Source organism: Xenopus tropicalis, chromosome 4 (assembly GCF_000004195.4).
Source record: "Xenopus tropicalis strain Nigerian chromosome 4, UCB_Xtro_10.0, whole genome shotgun sequence".
NCBI classification, from domain to species: domain Eukaryota; kingdom Metazoa; phylum Chordata; class Amphibia; order Anura; family Pipidae; genus Xenopus; species Xenopus tropicalis.
The window spans coordinates 71,235,450-71,249,520 of record NC_030680.2 but is presented as its reverse complement, the minus strand read 5'-3'; the positions used below and the strand labels follow the sequence as shown (position 1 = coordinate 71,249,520).

General features: G+C 37.9%; 1 protein-coding gene across 1 annotated transcript in view; it reads left to right on the top strand.

The window, feature by feature from the left end:
• The window catches only part of uri1 (URI1 prefoldin-like chaperone), a 45,405-nt gene extending 32,621 nt beyond the window's left edge, over positions 1-12,784 (top strand). The window contains exons 5-11 of the mRNA XM_004913549.4: positions 1,238-1,329; positions 1,475-1,535; positions 3,253-3,433; positions 4,541-4,802; positions 10,012-10,154; positions 10,590-10,833; positions 12,039-12,784. Coding sequence (XP_004913606.2) covers positions 1,238-1,329; positions 1,475-1,535; positions 3,253-3,433; positions 4,541-4,802; positions 10,012-10,154; positions 10,590-10,833; positions 12,039-12,224 — 1,169 coding nt within the window. The 3' untranslated portion in view covers positions 12,225-12,784. The remainder of the gene's footprint in view (positions 1-1,237; positions 1,330-1,474; positions 1,536-3,252; positions 3,434-4,540; positions 4,803-10,011; positions 10,155-10,589; positions 10,834-12,038) is intronic.
• Positions 12,785-14,071: the final 1,287 nt, after the last annotated feature.

Here is a 14,071-nt window from a genome sequence, read left to right as displayed (position 1 = left end):
GAGGCAAAATGTATGTACAACGGCAGATCGATCTAAAGACTGAGCCAGAGTCGCCAGGTATGCATGGACGTACGGAGGGAGGCAGGGAGGGTCAGTCCATATACTCGAGTATAAGCCGAGGGTTACTTTTTCAGCACATTTTCAGTGCTTAAAAACTCGGCTTATACTCGAGTATATACGGTATTTATTATAGTGTGTAAGCCAAGTTTACCAGTGATGTTGCCAATAGCAACCAAACAGCGATTAGATGTAAATGGTCATCTACAAGTTAGAAAAGCAAAGAAAAGATCTGATCTTTCTGAAGAAATACTGTGTTAAGATTACTAAAAATATTATTGAATTGTGTTTTTGTTACTTGCACAAACCTGCAAATACACAATTGAAATTTATTTTAAATAGTAAACATTATGATGTGCCTTGGGAGAAGGCGGCATTTTTCAGTGCATTATAGTAAAACAGACCTACATTCAAGGGGTGCTTGGTAGTGTGCTTTATACTCTGTTGTTTGGTGTTAAGATGTATTGAAATTATATGATGCAAATAATTCCTTGGTGGGTGTTTCACTGGCAATTTCTCTTTCAAATGCTGAACTTATATAATAGGTTTGGGCTATTTGCAATACATTAACTGTTAAACAGAACTGTAAAATTAAAATGTAGGTTTCATCTGGAAGTACTCGAAATGGCTCCTGTTTTGTATTGGATTTATTTTTATTTGTATTATATGCTTTTCACTGTTGAAAAGAAGAATGACATGCAAGCTATTGTATCTCAGCTGCTCGTCTAATTAACTCTTTCCTTTATCTGGATGTCAGGTTGATGTTTACCTGAATAAGACAGACTGTATTTATATTGCAAAGAAGATCTGATTTGCTGTTGTGACATTTTTACATGCAAAGTAAGATCACAGAGATTTTGTGAATTTATGCTGCAACTCACACTTCCAGTTAGTGGTGGTAGCCTGTCAGGCAGTCCTTTCAGTTGTTCTACACATTCAGAAATATTGTAGAATTGTGTGGTGGATAAAAATGTAGGATCCTACCCAATATTCATAATCCATTTTATGCTGAATACTTTTACCCCAGGTTCTTCACTGAAAACATGGTGGTTTGGGCCCCTCCTGTGAGCCTTAAAGAGTTGTATAATTATGGCCCCTAGTGTAAAATTACTTACTGGAATAATTCCTTATACTGTATGACTAACTTGACACCAAGCTGAGCAGAATTTTTTCCCCCCAGATGTTAGGAAAACAATAGAAGATCTGCAAGCAGTTGCAAAGAACTTTGAATCTAAAGCCGTCTTTACGAAAGATCTGCAAAGCATGAGTGACGTAAGTCCTTGGCAAAAGAAGGTTTAAAGCTGTTTTACCATGGTATATACACGTAATTGAGTGGTTTTTTTTTTTTTTTTATAGAATTGGCATTATGAATATGTTTGGTATGATGGGAAATTGACCTTGCCATTCTTCTTCACAGGAACATGGGGATTTATTTGACATTCAAGAAGAAGCAAATAAGGATACAGCATTTACTAAAGGTATATAGCATTGCTCATTTGCTCTTGCTGGTTTCATGTTCTTTCTGTGTCTTTTTGTGTCTTTTTTTTTCTGAGTTCTTTGGTTTTCTCTTAGGAACAAAAAAGGTACCGAAAGGTTAATTAAATATAACTTAATATTAATGTGTTCACGGCTAAATATAAGCTGTTGTGTTTTTACTTGTGTAGAAGGGACCTTTGACTATAAGTTCTGCTGGGGCAAGGACTCAGTGTGGTAGAATGTTTATGATCTGCTCTGGCTAAATGCATGAATCAGTAAGAAATATCCATTGGAAGTTCATGAATTTATTAATTATACCTTGTTTGGTGCTACATGGGCATGGGATTTTGATTCATCACTTTGCAGTGGGCTTGGTCTCTGTAACATCCGAAATACTATATAAACCGCAGACTACCTTCCTCCACCTTCTTTATGTATGTTTATATGTGCCTGCATTTGTATTGTATATGAGTGCATATATATGTAGATATAAACACTTCTTTTTTTTCCCTACCGCTCTGTGAAATTTGCATTACATTGACTGCTTTAATGTCATCTAGTTGTTTTGCTGCATTGATCTCTTGCTCTTTGCTATCAAGGCCAATTGTTTTAAGAGGGATTAAAATTCATAGCAAAGCTGAAGAAAGATTCTCTGTTGCATCTTTTATTACTAGAGCAGGATACTTGTAATGAGAATAAAGATTTTGGATGGCAATAGAAATAAACGAGTTGCATAATCACAAAGAAAAGTAGCACTGTTAAAATACGAACCAGTGGGGCTCATTTATAAACTTTGTGCTGCACAGAATGATTTGCCCAGTGTTAAGATATGACCTACATGTGTTTGTTTAGAAAGCTTGGCAAGATTGGTGTATTCGATGTGCAAATATAATTCAACATTTTTATTTGTGCTGTCCGTTTTAAATATGGCATTGCAAATATTTATTTACAATATATATTTTAATTACTATAGATATACAAATATAATATTTATATATATATAGTCACCGAGGAGTCACATGACCATATAAAAGCACGAGGTCGCATGCCAAGTGCTTTTATACAGGTCATGTGAGTCAGAGGTGACTTCCAATATCTCTTTAAATTATAGTAAGGGGTGTATTATCCATAACATTCTGCAGTGTTTCTATGGACAGTGTCTTCAAGGAACTCTGTGTTTGCTCTATTTTATTGCAGAGACACACTTAAGTCTCCTCCTTTTCCTTCCCCTTGTTTTTTTAACATTCAGTTTTACCTATCTCTGTAGTCCCTATGCACTGGTGGTTTTTTTGCATGCAGGTTGGAATCAGCAGGCAGAGCAAGACTTGAGAGGAACAGAGGGTAGGAGGAACAGAGGGAGGGAGACCGGTGATGAAAGGTGGGAGTGGCAGAGGGAGCAAGACCTGATCAGGGCAGAGGGGAGTTCAGAGGGAACAAGACTGGAGAGTGAGCGCTCCCTTTGAAGTAAGGAAGAGGGGGAAGTCAGACATTTTGGTACCCCCAGTGACTTAGCCTTTCCTTCTCCTTTAATGTCATGTTTTGCTCCAGGTATGTTGTTTGGTGGAAAATATGACCAGTAATCAACTGCATAAATGGACACCAAGCTTTAAGTAGGATGTTTTTAAAATTATACTCTAAATCTCAGAATGAGGCATTTCAGATTTTTTTCAATTTGTGGATGAAACTTTTGATTTAGTAACATTAGGAGTTTCTTAACAGGAAGCCACCGCATTGCACACAAGCCTCATTCAAAACCAAAGGTACCTGACTGTTTTGAAGAGGAGGTTGCAGAACATGAAATGGGAACAAAACCTAAAACCACGTTTTTAGACAATGAGGAACTGTGGGCAAGATTGGAAGAGCTTGAACGGGAAGAAGAGTTACGTGGAGAGCTTAATAAGTAAGCTGTATTTGTTTTTTCCCATTTGTATGTGTGAGCCATTTAATATAATTTATAGGTTGATTAAGATATCACCTTTGGTGCCAAACTAAAGTATATTACTGAACAGTATTCAAAAAGCTTGTATAAAGCTTTATTATGCCAACATAATGAAAGCCAGATCACCAAGGAAGTGGAAAAAGCGCATATATATATATATATATATATATATATATATATAAATATATAATATAGTAAGTAAGGGACCTTTCTCAAGACACAAAGGTATGTAGCCCACTTTTGTGACAGTGCTGCTACTCCCGTTACCTTGCCCCTTCCCTTTGGGGTAGCCGCTTACCAAGCAGCGATGATCCTCCTTGTATGAAGAGACCAGGACACTGGTATGATGCTTAACCAGTAGAACTTATTTATTGTAGACAGAACAGACAGCCAGGTTATCCAGAAGCACACTTGCAGTCAGGGTACACACTTCTCTTTGGAAAACCTCTTTCCCTGGGGCTACCCATGGTACTCCCACCAGGTGATCCTTTTTTTGGGGTTCCCTCCGGTACTCGCGCCGGAAGACCCTCTGTAGGGCTCTCCCCGGTACTCCCGCCAAGCGGACACCCCTTTTGAGACCTCACCCCGGTACTCATGCCTGAGCACCCACTGGATTAGGAATCCCCTCATACTGACAACTATACCCTACCCCCTGACTCCAGCGATGTAGTGCTGGGGGATCTTAATCGCACTGGCTCCTGTCGGGGAGATGTCGGCCCTTACTAAATAACCCATCTATCACTCCTAGAGTGATCTCTCACTTCCCACACTGCTTTCTAAACACAGGCCTGTTATTCACCCCTCTACCAAAGGAGGTCCCAGGCAGAAAACCTGCTGAACCAGAAAATCTTCCCTTTTTATATTCTAACACACCCAGTGGCCACTGCCTGAACTACAGGGAAACTCCCTTTTTCACACAAAAACAACTAGGACCACCTTTAGGTGTCCAAATCCCATGAGGCCACCCTCTAGTGCCTGTCTAAACGGGAATCCTCCTGGGGGCCAATTTTGGGGATCCCTACAGGTATATATATTTTTATATGTTCTGTATGCTCTTATTTATTGCAGTATTGATGAGATACAAAATGGAATAGATCTAGGATTTTCTGAAGAAGACAAAGAGAATCGAAAAACTGATCTTAATGTGTCCCAAGAAGTGAGAGAATCTCCAACTCAGGGAAATTATCTAAATACAAAATCAGAGTCGGCAGTGAACACCAGTGGTATCAGTGTTTCAGTTTCACACCAGAGTGATGGTGAAGATGACTCCGGCTTCATTAAAAACTCTGTGGCAACCATACATTTTCTGCACACAGTTGAACCAAAAAGAGTAAGTATAAGTATAACTGTAAGGTATAATGCGGTAGGGTAGTTATGCATTTGAAAGGAAAACTATACTCCCAAACAATGTAGGGCTCTATAAAAATATATTGCATGAACAAGCTCACATGTAAAACCTGCTTCATCTAAATAAGCCATTTTCATAAAAATATACTGTCATGGCCAAAATTGTTGGCACCCCAGAAATTTTTACAGAAAATCAAGTATTTCTCACAGAAGAGTAAGTAACACATGTTTTGCTATACACATGTTTTGCTATACACATGTTTTGCTATACACATGTTTATTCCCTTTGTGTGTATTGGAACAGAACAAAAAAGGGAGTAAAAACAGCAATTTGGACATAATGTCACACAAAACTCCAAAAACGGGCCAGACAAAATTATTGGCACCCTTAACTTAATATTTGGTTGCACACCCTTTGGAAAAAATAACTGAAATCAGTCACTTCCTATAACCATCAATAAGCTTCTTATACCTCTCACCGGGAATTTTGGACCACTCTTGCTGCAAACTGCTCCAGGTCTCTCTTATTGGAAGGGCGCCTTTTCCCAACAGCAATTTTAAGATCTCTCCACAGATGTTCAATGGGATTTAGATCTAGACTCATTGCTGGCCCCTTCAGAACTCTCCAGCGCTGTTGTTGCCATCCATTTCTGTGTGCTTTTTGACGTATGTTTGGGTCATTGTCCTGCTGAAAAACCCAAGATCTCAGACGCAAACCCAGCATTCTGACACTGGGCTCTACAGTGCGACCCAAAATCCTTTGGTAATCCTCAGATTTCATGATGCCTTGCACACATTCAAGGCACCCAGTGCCAGAGGCAGCAAAACAACCCCAAAACATCATTGAACCTCCACCATATTTCACTGTAGGTACTGTGTTCTTTTCTTTGTAGGCCTCATTCCGTTTTCGTAAACAGTAGAATGATGTGCTTTACCAAAATCTTGGTTTCATCTGTCCACAAGATGTTTTCCCAGAAGGATTGGGGCTTACTCAAGTACATTTTGGCAAACGGTTGTCTTTCTTTATTATGTCTCTGTGTCAGCAGTGGGGTCCACCTGGGTCTCCTGCCATAGCGTTTCATTTCATTTAAATGTCGATGGATAGTTCGGGCTGACACTGGTGCTCCCTGAGCCTGCAGGACAGCTTGAATTTCTTTGGAACTTGTTTGGGGCTGCTTATCCACCATCCGGACTATCCTGCATTGCAACCTTTTATCCATTTTTCTCTTCTATCCACGCCCAGGAAGATTAGCTACTGTGCCATGGGTTGCAAACTTCTTGATAATGTTGCGCACTGTAGACAAAGGCAAATCTAGATCTCTGGAGATGGACTTGTAACCTTGAGATTGTTGATATTTTTCCACAATTTTGGTTCTCAAGTCCTCAGACAGTTCTCTTCTCCTCTTTCTGTTGTCCATGCTTAGTGTGGCACACACAGACACACAATGCAAAGACTAAGTGAACTTCTCTCCTTTTTATCTGCTTTCAGGTGTGATTTTTATATTGCCCACACCTGTTACTTGCACCAGGTGAGTTTAAAGGAGCATCACATGTTTGAAACAATCATATTAATCCACAATTTTGAAAGGGTGCCAATAATTTTGTCAAGCGCATTTTTGGAGGTTTGTGTGACATTATGTCCAATTTGCTTTTTTTCCTCCCTTTTTTGTTCTGTTCCAATACACACAAAGGGAATGAACATGTGTATAGCAAGACTTGTATAGCAAGACTTGTACTGCAATACTTTTCTGTGAGAAATACTTGATTTTCTGGAAAAATTTCTGGGGTGCCAACAATTTTGGCCATGACTGTACTTCTTTAGTACAGGTATAGGACCCATTATCCAGAATGCTCGGGACCAAGGGTATTCCGGATAAGGGGTATTTCCGTAATTTGGATCTCAATACCTAACGTCTACTAAAAAATCAATAAAACATTAATTAAACCCAATAGGATTGTTTTGCATCCAATAAGGATTAATTATATCTTAGTTGGAATCAATTACAAGGTTCTGTTTTATTTATACATAGAAAAAGGAAATCAGTTTTAAAATTCTGAATTATTTGATTAAAATGGAGTCTATGGGAGACGGGCATTCAGTAATTCGGAGCTTTCTGGATAACGGGTTTCCGGATAAGGGGTCCGATACCTGTAGTATGTGCTATTGGCTAATCCTAAATAGAAAATTGCCATTTTAAAATTAAGGGCCGCCTCCTGGGATCACAGCATTCACAGTGCACACAAACAAGCCAAGGCACACATACATGCTAGGTCACATCAGTCAATGGATAGAGTTCTGTCTTTTGCTTCCACACTACTAGTTAGAGCTGTATTATTTCTGGTCATGTGAACTCTGAGGGAGCACACTTTAAATTTACATTGTACATTTCATTACAATTAGTTGCAAGATTTTGGACCAAGCTCTGTAATTTGTTGTCAGATTCTTACACACATCAGTCTAGCTCAGATGGAACATATTTCATGTAGATGCATGAAAATGGCACGGACAGGTTTCATAAACAGGTACTCTTTTTGTGTGATGATGTTTGGTATATGGCCGTACTTAAATGAGTTGCTTACACATAAGATTCTTCATGGGAAATATTTGACTCTTGAATTTTACAATACCGTTTCCTTGATTATAAGGAACAAAAGTATACATATATCTCTGAATATGCCAACACTACCTCAACTAGCAGAGAATTCTTTTATATTACTGCTCTCACCATGAGGAATGCTTTACAAAGCTAAAGGTGAAAAAAACTTTGAATTTGTTCAGTTTGTTTTGAAAAGAATTTGACATTTTTTGAGTATACCATTTTGGTAAATCTCTTTCATGTAACTTAGCAATTGGCTTTTTTTTGTTTTTGCTGATCATACTATATAAGTACTTTTATCCGAAAAATTGTGTATTGTACAGTAAGACTGCTATAGATTTGATCAGCAATCTAATTGTGAGGTTATTTTTTTTTTTTTTTATTGCTTTTGCTTGGTTTTATGAATTTTTTTGGAGATATTATTCAAATTTTTTTTTTTATTCATTACTTTATTCATTACTCTTTACACATTTTGCCTACAATATTTTTATTTAGGGTATCTGCATTTCTCATAGTTTTCTAATGCTTTGCATGTTGGGTATCCAGCTGAACAAAAGATTCCTGTTGTGTAAATGTATGTTTGATCTTTGTGTCCAAGAACGGGTTGGATAAAATATGGTAGCATACCATACTATCCATGTGGTATTAGTGTGCATGTTAGATATGGGGCTTTCCTAAGGAGTTGTATTTTAATTCAGCTAAAAAATGTATTATATATTTTTATATGCTATCAAAAGTAGATATTTAGATTTCTGTATCTTGTTTCAGAAATTGGAATCACAGAAAACTTCAAGCAGATTTAGAAAGCTTATTTTTTCTGGAAAAAATATTTAGTTTTCCTAGCTAAACTAAGAATTCCTTTCAGGAAAGGCCCCCTTAACATCAAAGTGAAAATCTTTAGGTATTTATGGTACCCAAAGTTTCAGCCAGTTGCACCGGTTAAAGGGCTCAATATGCATTGCGCGCATACACACATTTTTGAGACGGATCATATGCATGTACTTCGGATTGGAAACGAAAATTTCGCCGTCACAACTTTATCGTATTTGTTGCGACTTTTTCATCGCCGCCGTGACTTTATCGTATTTTGCACAACTATTTAGTCACCGTCGCGATTTTTTTGTATTGAGCAATTGTAAACAGCGGAAAAACCAATCCGATTTTTTCGTGGCGGCGACGAATAAAGTTGCAAAAATACAGATCATTACGAAAAAAATGCATTCGGATGCCTTCGGACTGTTCGTGGATTAGTAAATCTCCCCCTAAGTCTGACTTGCACACTTAGGGGCTCATTTATCAATGTACGAATTTCTATTGTACGATTTGTAAAAATTTGTATACATAACGATCATTTTTGATATGCAGAAATGTTATGAACGTTACGATACGAAAATATTGTGGTACTATCCGAAAGTTATGAAATTTTGACTTTGAACCTTCAGTGCATGTTTTTGGAAGCCTCCCATAGGACTCCATGGCACTCTGCAGCTCCAACCTGGGCCAAGGAAAGTCACGATACCAAAGCTTGAATGAATTACAAAACTTTTGTACAGATTGCCTCTTTTGGTGTTTTCTTTAACATATAGTCAGCATTTAATGTTATTCTTGAACATTGGATCTTATTATCTGATGGTCTTTTACTCCTTAAAACAAACATGTACCGTATATACTCGAGTATAAGCCGACCCGAATATAAGCCGAGGTACCTAATTTTACCTAAGAAAACTGTAAAAATGTATTGACTCGAGTATAAGCCTAGGGTGGGAAATGCAGCCGCTACTGCTAAGTTTCAATAATCAAATTATTTAATAAAAGGACACTCAGCGTGACCCCATGTGAATTCTACATAAATATATAATGTTGGCAGCTGCAGATTAATTCCTCTGTGCCCTTCCCTTTGCATGATGGGTAATGTCCCTTGCTCTGATGGATCCTTCCAGCTTTGTGTCTGCTTGTCAGGTACATTAAAGCTGGTCACAGAGAGCAGTCCTGTGTGTTAGGTCCCGATTTAGTCACAAGGGAACCACATGCAGATCTATCAGATGAGGATATCATCTGTGGCTTAATGAGGCCTTCACCAACACCAATCTCTTTGTGGCTTGCCCACCTAATGTATGCTGTAAATTTGTTACTATTTATGCTGACTAGCGATAATGTGGAGATGCAAGCAAGTAAGAAATGCAAATGGTGACTGATAGATTTATCTGACTCTAAGCAAAGGTTTCTCACAGAAAGTATATACTCAGCTGATTACCTGTCCCACCGGCGCATTTGATCTTTTGCAGAGATTCTGACTTGGATTCATTCTCAGGACGTTGCTTTTATTAATGTTCCCCCCTTAGCTTTACTCTCCGTGACTTGCCCCAGCAATTAGAAGCTCGAAGCTCCATCAGATCCACTGCTTGTTCGACATAATAATAAAAGGTAATACGTAACCGGCGCATCCCTTGCAGGTAATAGGTAACTGGCGCATCCGTAGCGGGAGCACGCACACACGTCGCGCGGGCACGACTTTTGTCCAATCAGCATTATTTTGTGAATATGTACAAGGGAAGGTTTGAGACCTTGTGATTTATATGTTTTTTTTATTGCTAGGTAAGAATAAACACTGGAAAAAACACTACTTTAAAATTTAGCGAAAGAAAAGAGGAAGCCAAAAGGAAAAGAAAAAACAGTAATGGGAATGGCCAATCAGTTCCAGAGCTGCCCACTATAAAAACACCGGCAGATGTATATAGGTAGGTGATCTAGGTGCACCAGTTTATTATCTTCCTTTTGCATTTGTTAACATTCAAATGTATAATATTGGATAAATCTGTGTATTTAAACAGACAGAGGCAAGTTCTATCTATACTGTCAAACATTGTTACTTTATAAATGTTTCACCTTCATATAATCATTTAGGACAACTAGTAGCCCTATAAGTGATGCTGATCTACAGCTCTTATTGCATGATAGGAGTACAGCAGTATTGTAACAGCTGTCAATGAGAACGCATATTACACCTTGCAGGCTATTTTAGATGTTACAAAACTATTAACATCACATTTACTGATGTGCTTTATAGCTATTTGTCAATAATGTGACATACCATATAATAAAATCTAATGCCCTGTAACCAATTTGTGCTTTTTTTTTTTTTTTTTTTAATGAATTTAAATTTTTCCTTTTAGAGTGTTTGTTGATGTTGTAAATGGTGAATATATCCCCCGAAAATCCATTATGAAGTCTCGTAGCAGAGAGAACAGCGTTTGCAGCGATACTAGTGAGAGCAGTGCACCAGAGTTTGATGAAAGAAGGACTTACTTAAGAAATGTTAGCTTTGAGGAGAATGCATTTAGTGACCACAGTGACAGCTTTCATGAAGAAGAGGACCGTGTCCAGAAGAAACTGTCTCCAGTTAATGGTCCTTTAGAGGTAATGTATATTACAAATTTGGATAAAAATCTACCTCTGCTATTAAGTTTTATTTGTTGAAGAAGAGGCAGCTTGAAATCACATGGGGATTAAGAATAAATGTAATTTGAAGTGAGCAGTGATTTGGAGCCACACACTGCCACCCTCTCTCTTAGGCAGATATATTTTTGCCTTGCTTCTCACACACACAGTACTGCAGTAGCAAGTTGTAAACCTATACTCGATAGTGCTTCTGTCCTATTATAAATTGGGCACCAAGGGCTGGTAAGGTTCCATAGCAGTCATTAGAGTCCATAATCCAGCTCTGCATTGTATTTTTGTGGTGTTTTGTATAGTATAGCCGTTATAGTGATTAGCCATTGGCCATTCTACAACCATTCTAAACAAAGTATAGGTCAAAGCAGCATATTGCATTTGAAACTGACTGCGGCTAGTTTTTATAGTCCATTATAAGAAGCCTATATCTTTACTGCATAAAATTACTTTGAGACCTCACCCATGTGTTTTTCCTAGTATATGTTCCTGACAAAATTTTGCCATACTGCATCTTGCTACACTGCCAGGTCCAACTGTCCTGACTCCTCAGACATAGAATGAGAGTGGTAAAATGAAATATCCTTTAAAGGGGTAGTTCACCTTAGATTTATTTTTTTCTAATCCTATCTGATAACTTTGAATCTAGTTATCCTGGCAACTAGGCAGCAGTATGAAAACAATAATTGGAGATCAGTAGCAGAATAGGATATAGTCTTGAAGAAAATAAGAGGCAAATTAAAAAGGCAAATCATCTTATTTATTCTCTTTTTATAGACTAAGTTGCTGAAAATGTGCCAATCTACAAGTTACTAATGATTCATTTAAAGGTGTACTCCTCCTTTAACGTCCCCTGGCAACTTTTCTAGTTTTTGAGAACTTGCTGCACTGCACCCTTTGAACCGTACCAATGGATCCCAATCTTGTCAGTGGGATCCAGTGGCTATATTAACCTGAAAAGAACTAGAGCTTATTTTTCTCGAAAGTTACAATTCTGATTGGCTTCTCACAACCTTCTCTATAGGTTGTTTAAAAGTTCATTATACTATCATAGGAATGGAGAGCACAGGATTTAAACTACTGAAATAATATGGAGACTGGACTATGTATTGATTTACAGGTTAGTTAAATGTGAGGGAAGATTAACAATAACAATTTTTCTTTGTTTTTAGGCCTTTTCTGGTACTGTAATAGAAAAAGAACTTTTATTTTCCTCTGTGCCAGTCACAAGCATTGCCCATCCAGCTTTGCCAACAATCCAAGAGAAAAAGGCTGAGGAACAGATAACAGATGTACCTGAAGAAAGCACAAAACGAGTTTCAAAGTTCAAAGCTGCAAGAATACAACAGAAAAAATAACTTTTGTGTCAATCTATTTCATTAATCTTTTCTCAGTATTGAGAACATAGAGCAGGGCTGGATTTTGTTTACAAGCCAGAGGTGCTATATTGCACTCTCCTTTGCACCCAAAGGGTTATCACAGTTAAAAAATCATATTTTTTCTTTTTATTCTTATATTTCGATAATTTTTCAATGTGATTTTTTTTAAAAAATATGCAATGGAAAAGAAATTAGCATATATAAGCACTTTTTATGTGAGCATCGTGTGCTCCTCCGATTTGTGGGAACTTTAGAGTTAAGCCAACCTTTTACTGAATAATAACGTCTTCTTGTTATTAAGCCTAGTATTATATCATCTGCAGAGATACCCAACACTGAGGCCAAAGGTGAACTATTCTTGTGACCTTTAAATGATTTTTTAAAAATATTTATATTTGGTGTTCTTTGCTAAATTTTTGTGCTACATGGAAGCCACAGATGATAAAAAGCTTCTGCCTTAGGATGACATTAGCTAATGATACTTTGTTATCTGATTGTTAAGCAACTCTGTTCTGGGGTTTAGACAAACTAGAGTATATTTCAATATGCAAAAAGATGGAATGCATTTGTTTAGATAAACCTTGTGCTATTGATGTAAAGAAATGATAGTGGGTGAGTTTTGCAATAGGGCAATAATGACAACACAGACTATGATAATAAGGTCATTTGTTAAGCCCTTGTCTATGTAGTTTCAGTAAAGCACACAAGTATGCAGAATGTCAGTGCGATATATTTGTGTGCATACAGCTAACCTGGTTCTGTACTCCATATGTGCTTTGCCAAATCATTTACACGTATAATGCTGTTAACAGAAGAACTGGATGTGGTTAAAACCAAGTTTTTCTCTGCCACTTATGATGTCCTGTTAAAGTAAAAGGGGAAAATGACATGTTTCATTTTACAAACAGAAATCCTTGTCATCGCAAAGGTACATTCAAAATCACAAGTATCTTTTTATGCTTATATGTGCATAGTTGTATCTCTCACTGTTACCCATAAGCTTATCTGCAAAAGTGCACCATGACTACAAACAACTACAAAATAATTTTTAGGGTAGTTGTTCCTGTATAAACTTCCTAAATTTAGGCCAAATAGGGTTATCATTTGTAGGGAGTGTACTGTTTCATTAAATGTGGCAATCATTTTAAAGAGACCTACTATCCTCTCTATATGTCACACTTTTGCAGCTTGCTTCTTTACTGCTCCTGTGCTGAAAATCCAAAGTAAGGCTGCATTACCTTTTCTAATTGGTGCCTTTCAGGTAGTTCATTAAAAAAACTATATTATAAGGTGAAAATATTTTTTTTTCATTCCATGAGACTGACAGGGTAATGCAGTGGGTTGCTTCCTCCTATCATGCCTTGAATTCAATCAGTGTACAAAGATACACAATGAAGAGGGGTTGTTGTACAATGGCTTAGGGCTCTGGCACACGGGGAGATTATTCACCCGTGACAAATATCCCCGAAATGCCATCCCATTGGTGAAAATGTAAATCGCCGGTGGGATGGCATACATGGCGCCGCGATTTCCCTGAAATCGCAGAAGTTTCCTCTCAAGGCAACTTCCATGATTTTGGGGAAATCGTGGCGCCACATATGCCATCCCACCGGCGATTTACATTCTCTCCGGTGGGATGGCATTTCGGGGAGATTAGTTGCCTGCGACAATGGTGATTCGTTGCGGGCGACTAATCTCCCCATGTGCCAGAGCCCTTAGAGGCACCTGTGCACATATTTTACCTGCTGCTACATAGCACCCTCTATCTTGTTTTGCTGAAGGAATATGCTGAAAAAGATGTTTACTCCACACTACCACCTTCAAGG